General features: G+C 43.6%; 1 protein-coding gene across 1 annotated transcript; it reads right to left on the bottom strand.

Annotated features, from left to right (window-relative positions):
• Nucleotides 1–413: 413 nt before the first annotated feature.
• Nucleotides 414–15,030, bottom strand: LOC134506356 (membrane-spanning 4-domains subfamily A member 8-like). Its single transcript, XM_063316557.1, has 5 exons — nt 15,012–15,030; nt 11,992–12,209; nt 9,029–9,154; nt 4,461–4,517; nt 414–660 (listed from the first exon to the last, which is right to left on the bottom strand). The coding sequence occupies exons 1-5, from the start codon at nt 15,028–15,030 to the stop codon at nt 460–462; spliced, it is 621 nt and encodes a 206-aa protein (XP_063172627.1). The 3' UTR covers nt 414–459.
• Between the last annotated feature and the right edge of the window lie 1,064 nt (nt 15,031–16,094).

Below are 16,094 nucleotides of genomic sequence, written 5' to 3'. Positions count from 1 at the left end.
TTTCAAAAGAGAAGGAACAAATCAAATACTCCAACAAGGTATTGCAATATAGAGTGCATCTGTTCAAGATTCTATAACTCTGTTTCATTCTTCCTTCCTCAAATTTTCTGTTTCCTGTTCTTCCCAAGATAATTCAGCCTTGACCAAATACAGTGGGCAAAGTCTTTGATGGGTGTCTAAAGATGACTTGTACTTTTGTTGATATCTGTTTCTGAAATGCAGCTGTTGTCATTTTGATTACACAAAGCAACAATATACCAAGCCATAATCAAAATCAGAACTTAGGATGATTAGGAACCAAGAAAAATTATGCAGTTGGAGTTTTGCTCAGTATTCTTTCATAGGCATTTGCAGGGCCAAAGACATAATCTGCTTTTAGAAACAATGGTGGTCTCTTTGGCAGTAGGAACTACTGCAGTGGAAGCAAAGTTCAAGATCTGTAGAATTTTATTTTCTTCGTCAAAGTATGTTGTCTTCTGTGAATAGCACCAACAAGAATATTTTCAAACTATATTCACTTACATTTATGAAATCAGGTTGGAATTCAAAATAATCAGGAGCATAAGAATGTCGGTTGAGAAACAGCTGAACGCTAAGGAGAAACATGCCAATAAATGCCACCACAGCACTTGCGATGTTTACCCTTGCACTGCACTGAGCCTGAGAAACACAAAGAATTTGGTTATCAAAAATACAGAGAACTTCCATGCTTCTGGAATGGATAAGCCAGTGAATAAGTCCGAAAATTTTATTTATTTATTTATTATTCAAATTTAATTTATTATTCAAATTTAATTACCGCCCATCTCCCCCCAAAGAGGGGGGAAAATACTAATTAAGTGGAAGACATGTCTAAGCTATGCTGAGCTGTGGTTTTTGTTTTTATTTTTTAAAGCGAAATTGAAATCCAAGGATGCACAAAGAATTTAAAATCAGAAATGAGATGTATTTATATCAAAAAGATGTTCTGGTTAAAGAAATATCATTTTACTAACCTCATGGAACATCCCTCTAGAAGAATGCTCCAAAACAAGCATATGAATACCAGCAATAAAAAATCTGAAAGACTCATGGAGATTTTTAAGGAACAACAAAATCAAAACAAGGGAAGCAGGACTGACTCAAGGGTGACGGATACCAGGGAAAGATGTTCTTCACAGATTTGATTCTGGGCCAACTTCCCTGCTTTCAGATGTTGGTGGTGATGGAAGACAGCCACTGCTTGTGCTACTGATTTGTCCCTTTCTCTTTCCCAACACCCCACTGAGAGAAGTCCCTATAGGCTGCAATCTCACTGGAAGCTAGATTAGGCCAAGTTGGACAACTGATCCACCAACCTCAGTATTGTCCTCACTAACTGGCAATAGCTCTTCCTCTTCCTAAAGAGCATTGATCTCTAATCTTTTTTCTCTTCCAAGTCCTCCGTTAGAACTAGTAATAGGTGGTTGGAGCGCGTTTTTTTTCCTTTGCTAAATGGTTGTTTCTTCAGCAAAGGATCATTAGAAACATTGGAGGTAAATTCCAGGCAAAAATGGGTATGATGAAAAACAAAGATGGCAGGGACCTAACAGAAGAAGAAGAGATCAAGAAAAGGTGGCAAGAATATACAGAAGACCTGTATAGGAAGGATAACAATATCAGGGATAGCTTTGACAGTGTGGTCAGTGAGCTAGAGCCAGACATCCTGAAGAGTGAGGTTGAGTGGGCCTTAAGAAGCATTGCTAATAACAAGGCAGCAGGAGATGATGACATCCCAGCTGAACTGTTCAAAATCTTGCAAGATGCTGTCAAGGTAATGCATGCTATATGCCAGCAAATTTGGAAAACACAAGAATGGCCATCAGATTGGAAAAAATCAACTTATATCCCCATACCAAAAAAGGGGAACAATAAAGAATGTTCAAACTATCGAACAGTGGCACTCATTTCACATGCCAGTAAGGTAATGCTCAAGATCCTGCAAGGTAGACTTCAGCAATTCATGGAGCGAGAATTGCCAGATGTACAAGCTGGGTTTAGAAAAGGCAGAGGAACGAGGGACCAAATTGCCAATATCCACTGGATAATGGAAAAAGCCAGGGAGTTTCAGAAAAACATCTATTTCTGTTTTATTGACTATTCTAAAGCCTTTGACTGTGTGGACCATAACAAATTGTGGCAAGTTCTTAGTGGTATGGGGATACCAAGTCATCTTGTCTGCCTCCTGAAGAATCTGTATAACGACCAAGTAGCAACAGTAAGAACAGACCACGGAACAATGGACTGGTTTAAGATCGGGAAAGGAGTACGGCAGGGCTGTATACTCTCACCCTACCTATTCAACTTGTATGCAGAACACATCATGCGACATGCTGGGCTTGAGGAATCCAAGGCTGGAGTTAAAATCTCTCGAAGAAACATTAACAATCTCAGATATGCAGATGATACCACTTTGATGGCTGAAAGCGAAGAGGAACTGAGGAGCCTGATGATGAAGGTGAAAGAAGAAAGTGCAAAAGCTGGCTTGCAGCTAAACCTCAAAAAAACCAAGATTATGGCAACCAGCTTGATTGATAACTGGCAAATAGAGGGAGAAAATGTAGAAGCAGTGAAAGACTTTGTATTCCTAGGTGCAAAGATTACTGCAGATGCTGACTGGAGTCAGAAAATCAGAAGACGCTTAATCCTTGGGAGAAGAGCAATGACCAATCTCGATAAAATAGTTAAGAGCAGAGACATCACACTGACAACAAAGGCCCGCATAGTTAAAGCAATGGTGTTCCCCGTAGTAACATATTGCTGCGAGAGCTGGACCATAAGGAAGGCTGAGAGAAGGAAGATCGATGCTTTTGAACTGTGGTGTTGGAGGAAAATTCTGAGTGCCTTGGACTGCAAGAAGATCAAACCAGTCCATCCTCCAGGAAATCAAGCCAGGCTGCTCACTTGAGGGAATGATATTAAAGGCCAAACTGAAATACTTTGGCCACATAATGAGAAGACAGGACAGCCTGAAGAAGATGCTGATGCTAGGGAGAGTGGAGGGCAAAAGGAAGAGGGGCCGACCAAGGGCAAGATGGATGGATGACATTCTAGAGGTGACGGACTCGTCCCTGGGGGAGCTGGGGGTGTTGACGACCGACAGGAAGCTCTGGCGTGGGCTGGTCCATGAAGTCATGAAGAGTCGGAAGCGACTAAACGAATAAACAACAACAAACAAATGGTTCTTTACATTCTGAAGAATTTCTAAGGGAGCAGGCATAGAATTCAAGCACAGCTTGCTGGATATCCTAATTTGGCTCTGATCAAGCCCTACAATGCTAGTAAGGACCAAAGGGTCCATTTCTGGAAAGTGCAGCCATTCAGGATATTCATAGCCAATCAGTGTATCTAAGCATGCTGAAAGTAATGACCAACCAGTTCTGTACTGTTGCCCAGAAAGCTACATGGTCGTGTCTATGTAGTCATCAGAAGTCCAATACAAGTCAATGCAGTCTTTAATACTTATGCTTGCTGAATATAAAAACTTCCAGAGAATAGCCTTCATGTAAGTCTGTAAGAGTGTGTGTGTGTATGTGTGTATCAGCTGTAGCATCTTCCCTTGCAATTTCATCTTTTCACCTCTTAATCTCTGCATCAAACAGGTCCAAACAGGTTGGTAGGGAGCTTTTACAGAGGCAATGCAGTGGAGCTCAGATGCAGTCAGCTGCAAGCAAATGAACTGTCCTTCAAACCTTCAGCCAAGCATCTGATTTCTCAGTCAGCCAGAACTACAGTTGAAAGTAAGGCCATCAAACCCTGCCTTGGTCCCACTCCATACATTCTATACAGAGATTTCTTCTTAAAGAAGAAAAACCTTGGGGCAATCTTGGACAGATGTCGTGAAGGACAGGAAACAGAACTTGATGAGACCATGGCAACACCCTAGTCTAGGCTGGGGAGAGAGTAGCACCAGACAGAGGAGGAGGAAGAGGAGAAAGTCCATCAAAACTATGCCAAAAATGGAAGGGAACGTGAATTAAATAGTAAATTGCCCAAGATGTTTCAGGTGAAATGTTTTTCAGGATTACTGAAAGTACCACAATCCATTATTTAAACAATATAAACGTTATTCTCAATACAAATTATATTTAATATACACTGCTCCCTTATATAATCAGACAAACTATTTAAAAATGAACGTAAAACATTATGCTTTCTTTATTCATTTATGGCCCCAAACCAATAAAATTGCTTGAAGATCCAATCAGCCCTTCAATTGAGCTAACTATGATTTATTTATTACTTATGATTGGTCTGAGTTTCAGTGCCTCTGGGGAAGATTTTCATGAAAACATCTGCCTCTTTTTTATCCTTTGTTGGCTGAACTCTAGTCACAACTAACAATTTCAGCTTATGACATATGGATTTATCTCTGGAAGCATGATAAGAAAGAAATGATCTCCTGCATTAAAGAGTAAAAAAAAGTTTGGTTTCAGTCTTACCAAACTGTGCTTGAAACTTTTTCCAGCTGCCACAGTCAGGGACCCTGAAGCAATGAACTGTCCAAATTAAGGAAAGAAAAGTGCATTTTAATTAAATATTCACAGAAATGTTATCTCTATGTGGAAGAGCTTGATACCACACAGATGATATAGAATGACAGCACATTTTTATCTCCTGTCATTTTTAAAAGAGGAGAAAATTGTCTTTCTGACTCTCTTGGGTTGCTTTCTATCTTTGTTTATGCAAGCATTTATTTCCCATCTTTAAAAGTAAGTATTTTTCAGTGACAGGCCACAGAGGAAACCAATGAGGCAACAATGGTCAAAATAAATACAGAGCAGACACACAGAGGCGCTCAGTAAAAAATGTGGAATTGAAAGTAATGGTCATATGTCCTCTAACACCAGGAACTGCAGGGTCTGAAGGAACTCAAGGAAGGGAAGTCCACAGCTCTGATCCTCCCTGGTTTTTGTTGATGACAGACCACACAGCCAAGCTTCTGATACTAATCTTGAGATTTTAGATTGAAATTAATAGAAATGACCCTTCAGACATCCTCATGCTGGGACAGTTTGAATTTTCGGCATTATGAAAAGCCCTTTAAATGCAGTCCCAGCTCCTGTAATGACAGCCATTGGGTTAAGCCAGTTTGGTCTAGTGGTTAAGGCAACGGGCTAGAAACCAGGAGACTGAGGGTTCTAGTCCCACCTCAGGCATGAAAGCCGGCTGGGTGACTTTGGGCCAGTCACTCTCTCTCAGCCCAACTCACTTCACAGGGTTGTTGTTGTGGGGAAAATAGGATGAGGAAGGAGTATTAGGTATGTTCACCACCTTGAGTTATTTATAAGAAATAGCAAAGGCGGGATAAAAATAAAAAAAGAATAAAGTGAAGCCACCACTCTGTGCTGCACAGCTGAGGCACAAGATTTTTGTGGTCAGGTGGTAGGCAATCCACAACCCATCTGCAGGCCTTCATTTGCTGACCCAACGCTACCCCAGTATGGAGTAGCTGAGATTTTCAGTTTTTGTTTTGTATTTTTAGGGGTGTTTGTAAAGCCAAAGGCCATAACTGGTGCCTTAAGCCTTGCAGAGGCACAGAGCCAGTGATGCCATTAATCAAGTCAATTTTCTCTTTGTTTCAACAGGTTAACAAGCAAAATTAGTGTCCTAGTCCCTTCTTGAAAATATCAATTCAACCTCGAATTGATCTAATCTCGAGGCCCTCCGGACGCCCAGACGCCTCAGCCCAAAACAGGTCAGATGGGCCCAATTCTTCAGCTGCTTTAACTTTCAACTGAAGTTCATACCGGGCAAAAAGAACTTCCTGGCTGACGCCCTCTCCCGACTGCCCCAAGACGAAGAGCCCGTCCCAGATATGATTGGGACGGTCCTATCCACCTCCCAGCTGGGAATGGCAGTGACCACCCGAAGCAGCGCTCAGAAACAGCTCAACCCCACGTCTCAACCGACGGCAAGCCAACCAGCGACCAGACGGCGCCACCCGCGACTGCCAGGAGGGATACGCGCAGACCTCACCGCCGCCCTCAAAACCGACCCCTGGCTACTAGCAAACCCCGACAAGGTGACAATGGAACAAGACTTAGCATGGGGGGAAGGCAGAATATATGTCCCGGATTCGCAGCGCCAGGCAATCCTGCGCAGATCACACGACAGCAAACAAGTGGGACACTTCGGGTTTCTAAAGACCCTGCACCTAACACGACGACAATTCTGGTGGCCCGCATTGAGACGGGATGTTAAGGCCTACATAGCATCCTGCCCGATATGCGCAATGGCCAAACGGGCACCGGGAAAGCCTCCAGGACTACTACAAACGGTGGCGGAGCCCTCCCGACCATGGGAGGAAGTCTCCATGGATTTTATAGTAGATTTACCACCCAGCCAGAAGAAAACAACCATTTGGGTGGTGAAAGACTACTTTTCTAAACAGGCACACTTCATCCCCTGCTCATCAGTCCCATCCACCCAGCAGCTGGCTAAACTTTTCCTCGTACACGTGTACAGGTTACACGGATGTCCCGTACGCATGGTGACCGATAGGGGCACACAATTCACCTCGAAATTCTGGCAGGCTTTTCTAAAACTGATTGGGACCCAACAAGCCCTATCCACAGCCTGGCATCCCCAGATGGACGGAGCCACGGAGATCCTCAATGCCACACTAGAACAATTCCTACGCTCATATACCAATTACCACCAAGACGACTGGGTTGACCTGCTTCCGTTTGCAGAAGTCGCCTACAATAACGCCATTCACACGAGTACAGGGAAAACCCCGTTCGAAGTAGTCTCCGGGCGCGAGTTCATACCCATACCGGAGCTACCGCAACCCCCGGGACCCCAAGTGGGCGCAGGCGACTGGGGACGGAAGATAGCGGAATCATGGCCAGTAATCACGGCAGCGCTGAAGGAAGCACAGTCCGCCTACAAAGAACAGGCCGACAAGCACCGGCGCCAGCAACCAACATTCCAGGTAGGGGATATGGTCTACCTTTCCACCAAATTCATGAAATCACCTCAACCCTCGAAGAAACTGGGGCCTAAGTATATTGGGCCACTTCGAGTAACACAAATAGTGAACTCGGTGGCAGTATGCCTGGACCTGCCGCACAATCTAAGGAGACTCCACCCGGTATTCCACAGCAGCCTCCTGAAACCAGCAACCACCTCCCGATGGCACCCAAGCACGCCTCTGCCCTCCCCAGTGATGATTGACGGCCAACAACATTTCGAGGTAAAAGAAATACTCGATTCCCGCCGTCAATGGGGTACACTATACTATTTAGTAAAATGGAAACACTTCCCCCACCCAGAATGGATGGCGGCTCAACACGTTAAGGCACCGGACCTGACCCGAGCATTCCACACGACGTACCCCGACAAACCAAAGGGGCGCCCAGCCGAACCGGCCCCTTAGGACACTCTTCCCCCCTCGGGCCTCCCCCCCCACATCGCCCCCAGGGGAAGGGACCCCCCAAGCCCGCAACTTGAGTAGACCTCCTCCCCCCTGAGACTCACCCTCCCCTCACCCTCTCCGGGCCCATTGGGGAGGGAAGATTGGTCATAGGTGCATCGCCAGAGGGCAAATGGCCAGGATGCACACATGACAACACGGCGAACATCAAAAACAAAACAATCAGCAAAACAAAAAGATAAGGATCCTACCTGGAGTTGAAACAGCACCAGACCAGCCACGCCTCCTCTCACAACGAACTGAGCAAGAACGAGCAGGGTGTGGTCGAGGCATGCGCACTTGCAGGGTGTGGTCGAGGCATGTGCACTCGGAACACACCCAAAAGATGGAAACGCGGTAGAGGGCGGAGCAAGGGGAGGGGTGAAAGCACTCCGGCGGGAAATACAAAAAAAAAAAAATCTTTGACAGCTCTCCTGGAAAAACCGGAATGCCGGGGGGGGCTACCATTCGAAAGGGGGGCAGTATGTCATGAGCACCGTTGAGCTGAATGCATCAGCACAACGGCACACATAACAATACCACGGAAACAAGAGCAAGGAATTAAAAGATAAGCAAAGCGACGCACAACAACAGACACAGACCCCGAGGAGAAGGGAACGACCCCGGCCGGAAAATCCAGTCAAAGGAACACAAAGGGGGAAGAAAGAGCAACAAAGACAGGGCGGATCACGAGGCACGCCTGGAGCTGTCAGCAGGAACGCAAAGGATATCGCCCAGCTGAAAGCAATCACTGGCCGGAGGAAGAAGACAATTACGAGAGAAGCCCAGGGCACCAGCAGGGGCCCTGCGACCCCTCACCTACCGGCAACGAAGCATACAGGACTTCGGGGGATGACACAACCCAAGGTGGGGGGGGCGCTGACCGGCGCGGGCTACTTAAACCCCATGCCGGCACGCTCCCTTCACTCTCAGCTTTTTCTAGCTATGCACTATGCTGAAATAAACCAGAACCTGATCTTCCCTAAATTAGTGTCTGTGTTTTACTCAGTAGTAGGCAGCGCATGACACACATTTTGTCGTTTGCTGACCTTGGCTCCCCCTGCAGATGTCCACAGTGAAGGGAGTTTTAGTTCACATTTGAAAGTGAATGTATTTCTCCATTTTACAGAAATTAAACTGAGGATATCAAGGTTGATGGTTTAACTAATCCTCAATAATATGATACTCTTTGTATCAGGATACTCTTTCTGTTCTAACGCTTTCCAGAATTAGGTGGCTCCAATTTCCATCAGTATAAGTCAGCATGGACAATGGATGTACATGATGGGAGCTATCTAACACCTAAGAGTGATACTGTATGACTTGGATCTTAAGATGACTTAAAGGAGTTCATGGAAACAAATATTTTCACCCCCATCTTTCCTTCTGTAGCCAGTTACAAGCTCTCAAAAGCCTTTCCAGATGCCAAGACCCATCAAGACAATGTGGAATGGGGATCAGGGGACAAGAAAACTGGCATTCTGTGAGCAGATGTCCATGAAGAACTTAACAATGGTCAGGATTTAAACAGAAATTTGAACGCATTTGTCCTGAAACACAAGAGCGTTCAAAGACAAATAATGTTCTACTTACCAGTATTCCACCCCAGAAAGGATACCCAGACAATACAACTACAGAAATGTAGTAAAATGTGTTGAAAAGACAAACTGATACCCCACCAAAGCCAATATGTATCAGTCCATTGATGATCTGGATGGCCTATTGGAAGAAAATACGTGCATTCAATACAATAATTCTTTGTCAAGGAAGATTAGAACAAAGGGTAGTTTTCGGTGCTTTTTAAAATTGCTGGACTGTTTTGCTTTTGAAGTTATTTCTACTCTTTGTATATGAGTCATGGAAAGGTGGAATACAAAACATAAAAAATGGATAAGCGGTTTTTTAAAGACAGGCTGGTTCACACTGTAAAGTCATGACTTAACGGCGGCCTATTAAAGAGAAGCCCAATGGGCTGTAATCACACTGCACAGTAAGCCACCGGCTACAGTTTATGAAGCCGAATGATAGGATTTACTATCCAGTGCAGGGTGCAAATACAGTTATGGTCCAGAAACATCACTTTAAAGCCATACTGAAAATCAAACAAGGTCCTTTGATCATTACAGACGTAAAGAAATATACTTTAATTCTGATCCTGGATTCAGCCTTTTTATCCCCCATAACTAACTACACTATTCTTTTGCTCTCCCCAGTTCCCACAGTAAATGCAGAATTTATCTGGATTTCATATATTGTAGAAGAATATCAGTTTATGTGCAAATTGAGCAAAGTACAGATGTACCTTAAGCATTTCAACAGATGACTCTCAGAACTTCTGGGGGTCAGAGCATAACCTGCGCCTCCAGAATCCAAAGTTTACTTCTAGATCTGCCTTAAACTGTGAACTTTTCTGCATTTAGTTATCTGGATTATACCACTCCTCTTTTCTGTAGGAAGATATATATTTCCTATCCAGAATGTTCCCCTCAAATGGTTCTACATCAACAACCCCTGCAGTCTCAGCATCTCCCAGATGACCAGGCAGATATATATGTAAGAAAACATACTTTTATTGATTCTGGCTTCAAGCCATCCAAGGCATTCAAGGTTACACAGAGTGATACAATACAGGTAGTCCTTGCTTAACAACCATTTGTTTAGCGATGGTTCAGACCTATGATGGTGGTGAAAAAACTGACTTACAACCTGTCCTTGCACTTATCACCATCACTACATCCTGAAGTCACATGATTGCCATTTACGACCTTCCCAGCTGGCTTCTGGCAAGCAAAATCAATGCTGAACCACATGATTCGCGTAACGACCACTGCAAAAATGGTCATAAAATCAGGTTGGATTCACTTGAAAATTGCATCACTTAGCAACCAGAATTCCAGTCCCAATTGTGGTTGTTAAACAAGGACTATCTGTAATGAATGCTTTCTTGGATTGGGCCTGGGCTTCAAGTGTGTCATTACAAATATAGCTTCATAGAGCCTACACCCTTCCTACATTATTCTACACTCTTCCTTGAATTATTACAATATCATGCAATCTAATTTCCACACAATAGGGACGCGGTGGCGCTGCGGGTTAAACCGCTGAGCTGTCGATCGGAAGGTCGGCGGTTCGAAACCGCGCGGCGGGGTGAGCTCCCGTTGTTAATCCCAGCTCCTGCTCACCTAGCAGTTCGAAAACATGCAAATGTGAGTAGATCAATAGGTACCGCTTCGGCGGGAAGGTAACGGCGTTCCGAGTCGTCATGCTGGCCACATGACCCAGAAGTGTCTATGACAACGCCGGCTCCAAGGCTTAGAAACGGAGATGAGCACCGCCCCCTAGAGTCGGATTCGACTGGACTTTACGTCAAGGGAAACCTTTACCTTTACCTAATTTCCACACACATAAATGGAGTTTCCCTTGCTTTCTTCTCTTCTGCAACATGATGCCCTAATTCTGCTCCAGAGGGTCAGCTGTACTACATCTGAGGATTTACAGAGAAAGGGTGCAGGGAGGAGAAAAACCCAGTCCATCCAATATGACTTTTTTGCTAATGGACAGACACAGTTGAATACAACCCTTTGTCTTCCCTACTCTTGATGGCTAAGGAGGCATTTTAAGAGATTACAGTGCATAGCTCAGGACTTCTAACTTCAAGCACCATCTCACTGGCAATAAACAGTGTCTCCACTTGCCCGGCATCTTGGATCCCAAGATGTGACAGAAATCAAAGGACTACTCTTGTTGAAGTTTAGTTGTGCCTCTCCCTGCCCACCACAACCGAACAGTGCTAGCAACCTGGGTCTTGTTATGTAAAGGGAAGATGAAATACTTCAAGCAAGCAAGGTCCACCTCATTCTATGCTCATTTTATTTCCAGCAATTTTTTGAAAATAATTCATCCATCTTAGCAATCAAAACTGGGGTAATATACCAATAATAAAACATCTTATACCAATTTCCCCTGAGAATAATATATAATATCCAGAGTAAATGTAATGTTTTGCTTCCACTGAAATCCCCATTGTTGCATCTCTATTACTGTACTCAAGTACAGTAACGTTATTCTGTGACTTCCTCAAATGATAAACTTGACATTCTGTGGCTCTGCTAACTGCCCACAATATTACATAAGGACTGGAAGTTCAGAAGACCTGAGCATTTTAGAGTTCTTAAAGAGCTTCCTGGAATGTACAAACATATATACGTACTTCTGTATTCCTAGAAACTCCTTTCTTGTTTTGAGTTTGCCCTGTTTTGCTATCAAACTGATCAAAATGTACCGATATTGCTGGGCTTCACAACAGAAAAATGCTTAAATTCATCCTAATGGATAGAACTAAGGTGGCCACAGTGTATTTCCCTTTTGCTACACTGAATCTCCACAGTGGATGCTAAAACATCAAAATAGTGTTTCTGACTACCTACTTACGAATAAAGACTACATTCTTCACTTCCTTAAAAGTTGCAAGTGGAAGTACATGTTACATTTATTACATGCGAGCTTGACCTGCTGAGTTTAACAAAAATGATTAATATTCCTGTAGCTCTACAGACAGGAACAGGGATAAATAATGTGCTTAGCCCTAGAGTCTTGGCCTCTAATTTTAGAAGCCTCCCGAATGGCCCAACCTGGTAAGATGTCCAATTTTCCCTTTGCAGGTCTGTATACTGTACCATCCTCATTGGTTGGATTATGTGGGCTCCACTTGGAGGAATATGGACCATTATTCCATTTTGCATTTTCAGTGGATCTCTTGCCACTGTTAAGCTATCTGCCAAAATTTTAATTAAAATTAATTGAATTAAATAAAACCAGACAAAAAAGACGGGACAGATGCTACAAATTTCCCTTGTCTATGCGCATGTGCACACAGAAATAATCCGGTGAGCTGCCTGACATCATCTAAGGTCCCTGGTTCTAGCCTGATACTATTGAGGTTGAGCTCCATCTTTTATCCTGGATCCATCACAGGCACAGAGTGGATTCCCCACAAGGTCTTCATATTTTATTCCCTACCCAAATTATTGTATAATGCTTGGGGGGGGAGGGGTGGTGACTTGTATGCTCTCCAGTTTAGCTGACTTAGCAGGTGAAGGAAAGAAGGAAAGAAGGAAGGAGCTGTATCATACCTGGTTAATACTTGGATGGGAGACCACCAGGAAATCCCTGAAGTGCAGACTATCTGGGAAGTTAAAAAAATCCCTGATGATGATAATAGTAAACATGGCCATACTGCTGATGAGAAAACTACATGGACATGCCCCTGCTGTCACCAGGAATCAAGCTCGATTCAAGGGATCTTTTACCTTTCAATCTTGCAACACCCGACAGTGTTCATGTCACTAAACCTTAATAAGGCTTGTTAGTTTGAACTGAGGGTGTTTTGTAGCTAAATCTGCTAAAGGCTATTTGACAAAGCTGACAGTTGCAGCCACAGCTCAGCCAGAAGACACAGCTCAGGGGATGCCTATTAGACAGGCAGGCATAAGAATTTAACATGGCGGATACATCATGATGTATCACTGGTATATGACACCAGTCAAGCTGTCAAAAATGTACAAAGGAATATCAAACCAGTGTTGGAAGTGTGAAAAGGAAGGGGGGGCTTTTTGTCATGCGCTGTGGGCCTGTGAAAAAGCAGAGAAATTATGGGTGCAAATCCATACAAGGATGCAAAAGATATTGCGGATTAACATTACGATGAAACCAGAATTATTTCTTTTGGGTTTTACGGATATTGAACTAGAAAAGAAATAAGAGGAAATTAATATTGTATGTGGTAACTGCAGCAAGATTACTGTATGCACAAAGATGGAAGAATAATGAAATACCCACAGTAGAAGATTGGATTATAAAATTGATGGAACTTGCGGAAAAGGCAAAAAACAATAAAGACATTTTTTTGAAAGACTGGAAACCTTATATGGATTTTTTGCTGAAAGAAGAAAAGACCAGACTGATGATTTGTGGATTGAAAAGGGTTAAAGAGGAAGGGGAAAGAGTAAGATGGCAACTACCTGATAGAAAGAAGGGCGGAAGTTAAAATTCTGTGTTTTCTTTCTTTTTTAAATTTTACTTCTTTTCTTCTTTTCTCTTCTTTTTCCTTTAATTTTTTATATTTTTATTGTATTCAAAAATTCTAATAAAAATAAATTTTAAAAAAGAATATAACAGGGAGGATGCCATCCCAGCGGAATTGGGGGGTTTTTGGAGTCCATGAATCACACTTTCCTGACATGCAAATTGCCAACATAATTGAAGTTTCCAGGAAACATTGCAACTTGCCCAAATAAGCACAGCCAGTTTAAATTCTTTGCCTGGCACCTTTTGTGATGATGATTATGATACAATCACAAAGGGGCTTCCCCTTCCTTTTCTCCCAGGTAGGAGAGGCAAGTTCAGTTCGCATCCATGATCATGAATTGGCATCTGGGGGAAATCATCTCCTCTCCACCCCTTACCCAGTCCTGGCAATTTTGTTGGTCCTGCCCTCCTCCTCCCTGTCAGTGATTGATTCCTGAGCTCACCTTTTCAAGATAGCCTACATGAGCTTTTCTCCACCTTTTCTTCCCACAATCCTGTACCCCTGAGAAGCAGGCTGGGCTGAAAGAGAGAGGGTGGCCAAACTAGCCAATACTGTGGCCTTAGGGGGATTTGAACCTGACTATCCCAAATCCAATATACTGTATTTGCCCCTTTTCCAAATAGGGCTAAAAGGAGCATAACACAGCAGAATCTTTGAAAGATATCTTTTCAAAGGCTATTGCAATAATAATTTGATTAGTCTTTAATGCTCCACAGGACTCTCTTTTGGGGATGACTTGAGGGTCCGTTCTCCACCCCCCCAAGGACTAACTGGGCTTTTTATAATTTTGTGTGTGTGTGTGTGTGCGCGCGGTTGCCCTGCCACACACTGTTCAGTCGGTCTCTGTTGAGCCAGCCTACTGCTGCCCTCATCCTTCGTCTCCAGCTGTTAGAAGACATTTTCAAACAGCCCTAATACTTTTTCAAAGGAAAAGCAAACTTTCTTTCACCTCTTACGTGCGCCTTCCTTTCTTTGACGTCGGGCCGGAAAAGATTACTTCAGAGCACCTTGGCCGGTACCCTTCGATCAGCTGAGCTTAAAACTAATTTCGGTGCCCATTCATTTCGCTCATCCACGCCAAGGACTTACGCTTCCCCGTGCGTCGCGGCCGTCTCCAGCCTGCCGCTTCACCCCCCGCCAGGTCGTGTCCGGAAGTCGGGAAAACGGAGCGCAACAACAGGCGAGGGAAGCGTGTCGGAGATTAACCCTTGCCCTGCCAAAATCCACCTGGCCTCCGATTCGCTTGCGAGGGACAGTCTCATCTCTAGCCGTCCTCCGCTCCAGATCGCCCTCCAGCTCCGGGCAGCAGGGTGCTCTTTCTGCCTTTCTTATCCCGATCCGGTGCTGGTCTTTACGAGTACCGAATGGAAAGGAGGGGCAGGACAGAGACAGAATGCAAGTTTAGTCGAACCGAGCATTTTGTCTTCGCCTCGGGGTTACAAATTTGGTCGATGCTGAACGGAGGAAGAAATTACTCATCTTTTTTACTCGTCTGAAAATTCGACATTGGTCCACCGCTGCACTGCAAATTCAAGAGAGAACAGCCTGATAAACGGACTACTGTATTCTGCCTTCAAATAAATAATTCCATTTTCGAAAAGTCGCTTTTAAGAAAGTATAATAAATTACCCCATGTAAGAATTTAAAATTATTTGAGCTGTTAACTAGGTCAGCCCAAATCATATATTCACAAGTCTCCTGGACAGTAGGATTTGGCAGACTCAGTGCTGAGTTTACAGGGTGCAGGGATCCAGGATTTTATTTATCCCAACTGATTTTGGCTAAGATTTCTCCATAGAACCAGGCTGGTAATACTGTGCATAAAGATGCGCGAAAATCTCATCTAGATCTGCATAAAGTCATCTTCCACTCCATTGGGATTGGGATTGGGGAGAATTTCCTGAGCACTAGAATGTATGATTTGCATTTTGGCCCAATCTGGCTAAAATTGGTTGTGCTACAGATGGCAGTGCTGTGGTTGTGCAGAACTTTGATCTTGTTTGTTTAAATTGGGGAGAGTCTCCTGGATGGTGTATGGTTTGGGATACACAAAAAATGTTTGTGGAGTAAAGGGACAATGTTCCTTATTTGTTTTAGCCTATATAAACTAAGATTGGCTTCTTGCTGCAGGGTACAGCTGGCAGAGTCATGCCCATGTAAAGAACCAAACAAGATCCAGTTCCACTGAGTTAGGGATAGTTTTATCATCACTTTATAGCTAAAGCCCTCAAGACAGAGCAAACAATTAAAACTCAAACTGCATTAAGCCATAGTTTGTTTCAACAATGGTTTGTAGAATAAATCATAGACATTTAATAGCCAGATCATAATTTTAAAACCATGGTTTACAATCCCTGTTATGTCTTAATGTAATGGATTACTATGGGCATCAGGTTTATGGGACCCTACAAGAAAAAGGCAAAAGCAAATGGTTTATTACTTACAAATAGCCTCCCCCAGAATGGATACCTTGCAAGGACACCAAAGAAACATCCTGGCAATTAATAGGAAGCAAAAGTGAGGCAATCCCAGTGATTACCTAGGCGGTCTGTGGGAAGAAACCAGAGAAAA

Source organism: Candoia aspera, chromosome 1, assembly GCF_035149785.1.
Source record: "Candoia aspera isolate rCanAsp1 chromosome 1, rCanAsp1.hap2, whole genome shotgun sequence".
NCBI classification, from domain to species: domain Eukaryota; kingdom Metazoa; phylum Chordata; class Lepidosauria; order Squamata; family Boidae; genus Candoia; species Candoia aspera.
This window is presented reverse-complemented; position numbering and strand designations above follow the sequence as displayed.

Excerpts from the sequence above, each read along its gene's own strand:
- LOC134506356 (XM_063316557.1), bottom strand. Across the intron at positions 9,155-11,991 it reads CATTATTTATCCCTGTTCCT|GCCATCCAGATCATCAATGG; the intron begins GTCTGTAGAGCT and ends TTCTTCCAATAG. Across the intron at positions 661-4,460 it reads AAAGTTTCAAGCACAGTTTG|GCTCAGTGCAGTGCAAGGGT; the intron begins GTAAGACTGAAA and ends TGTGTTTCTCAG.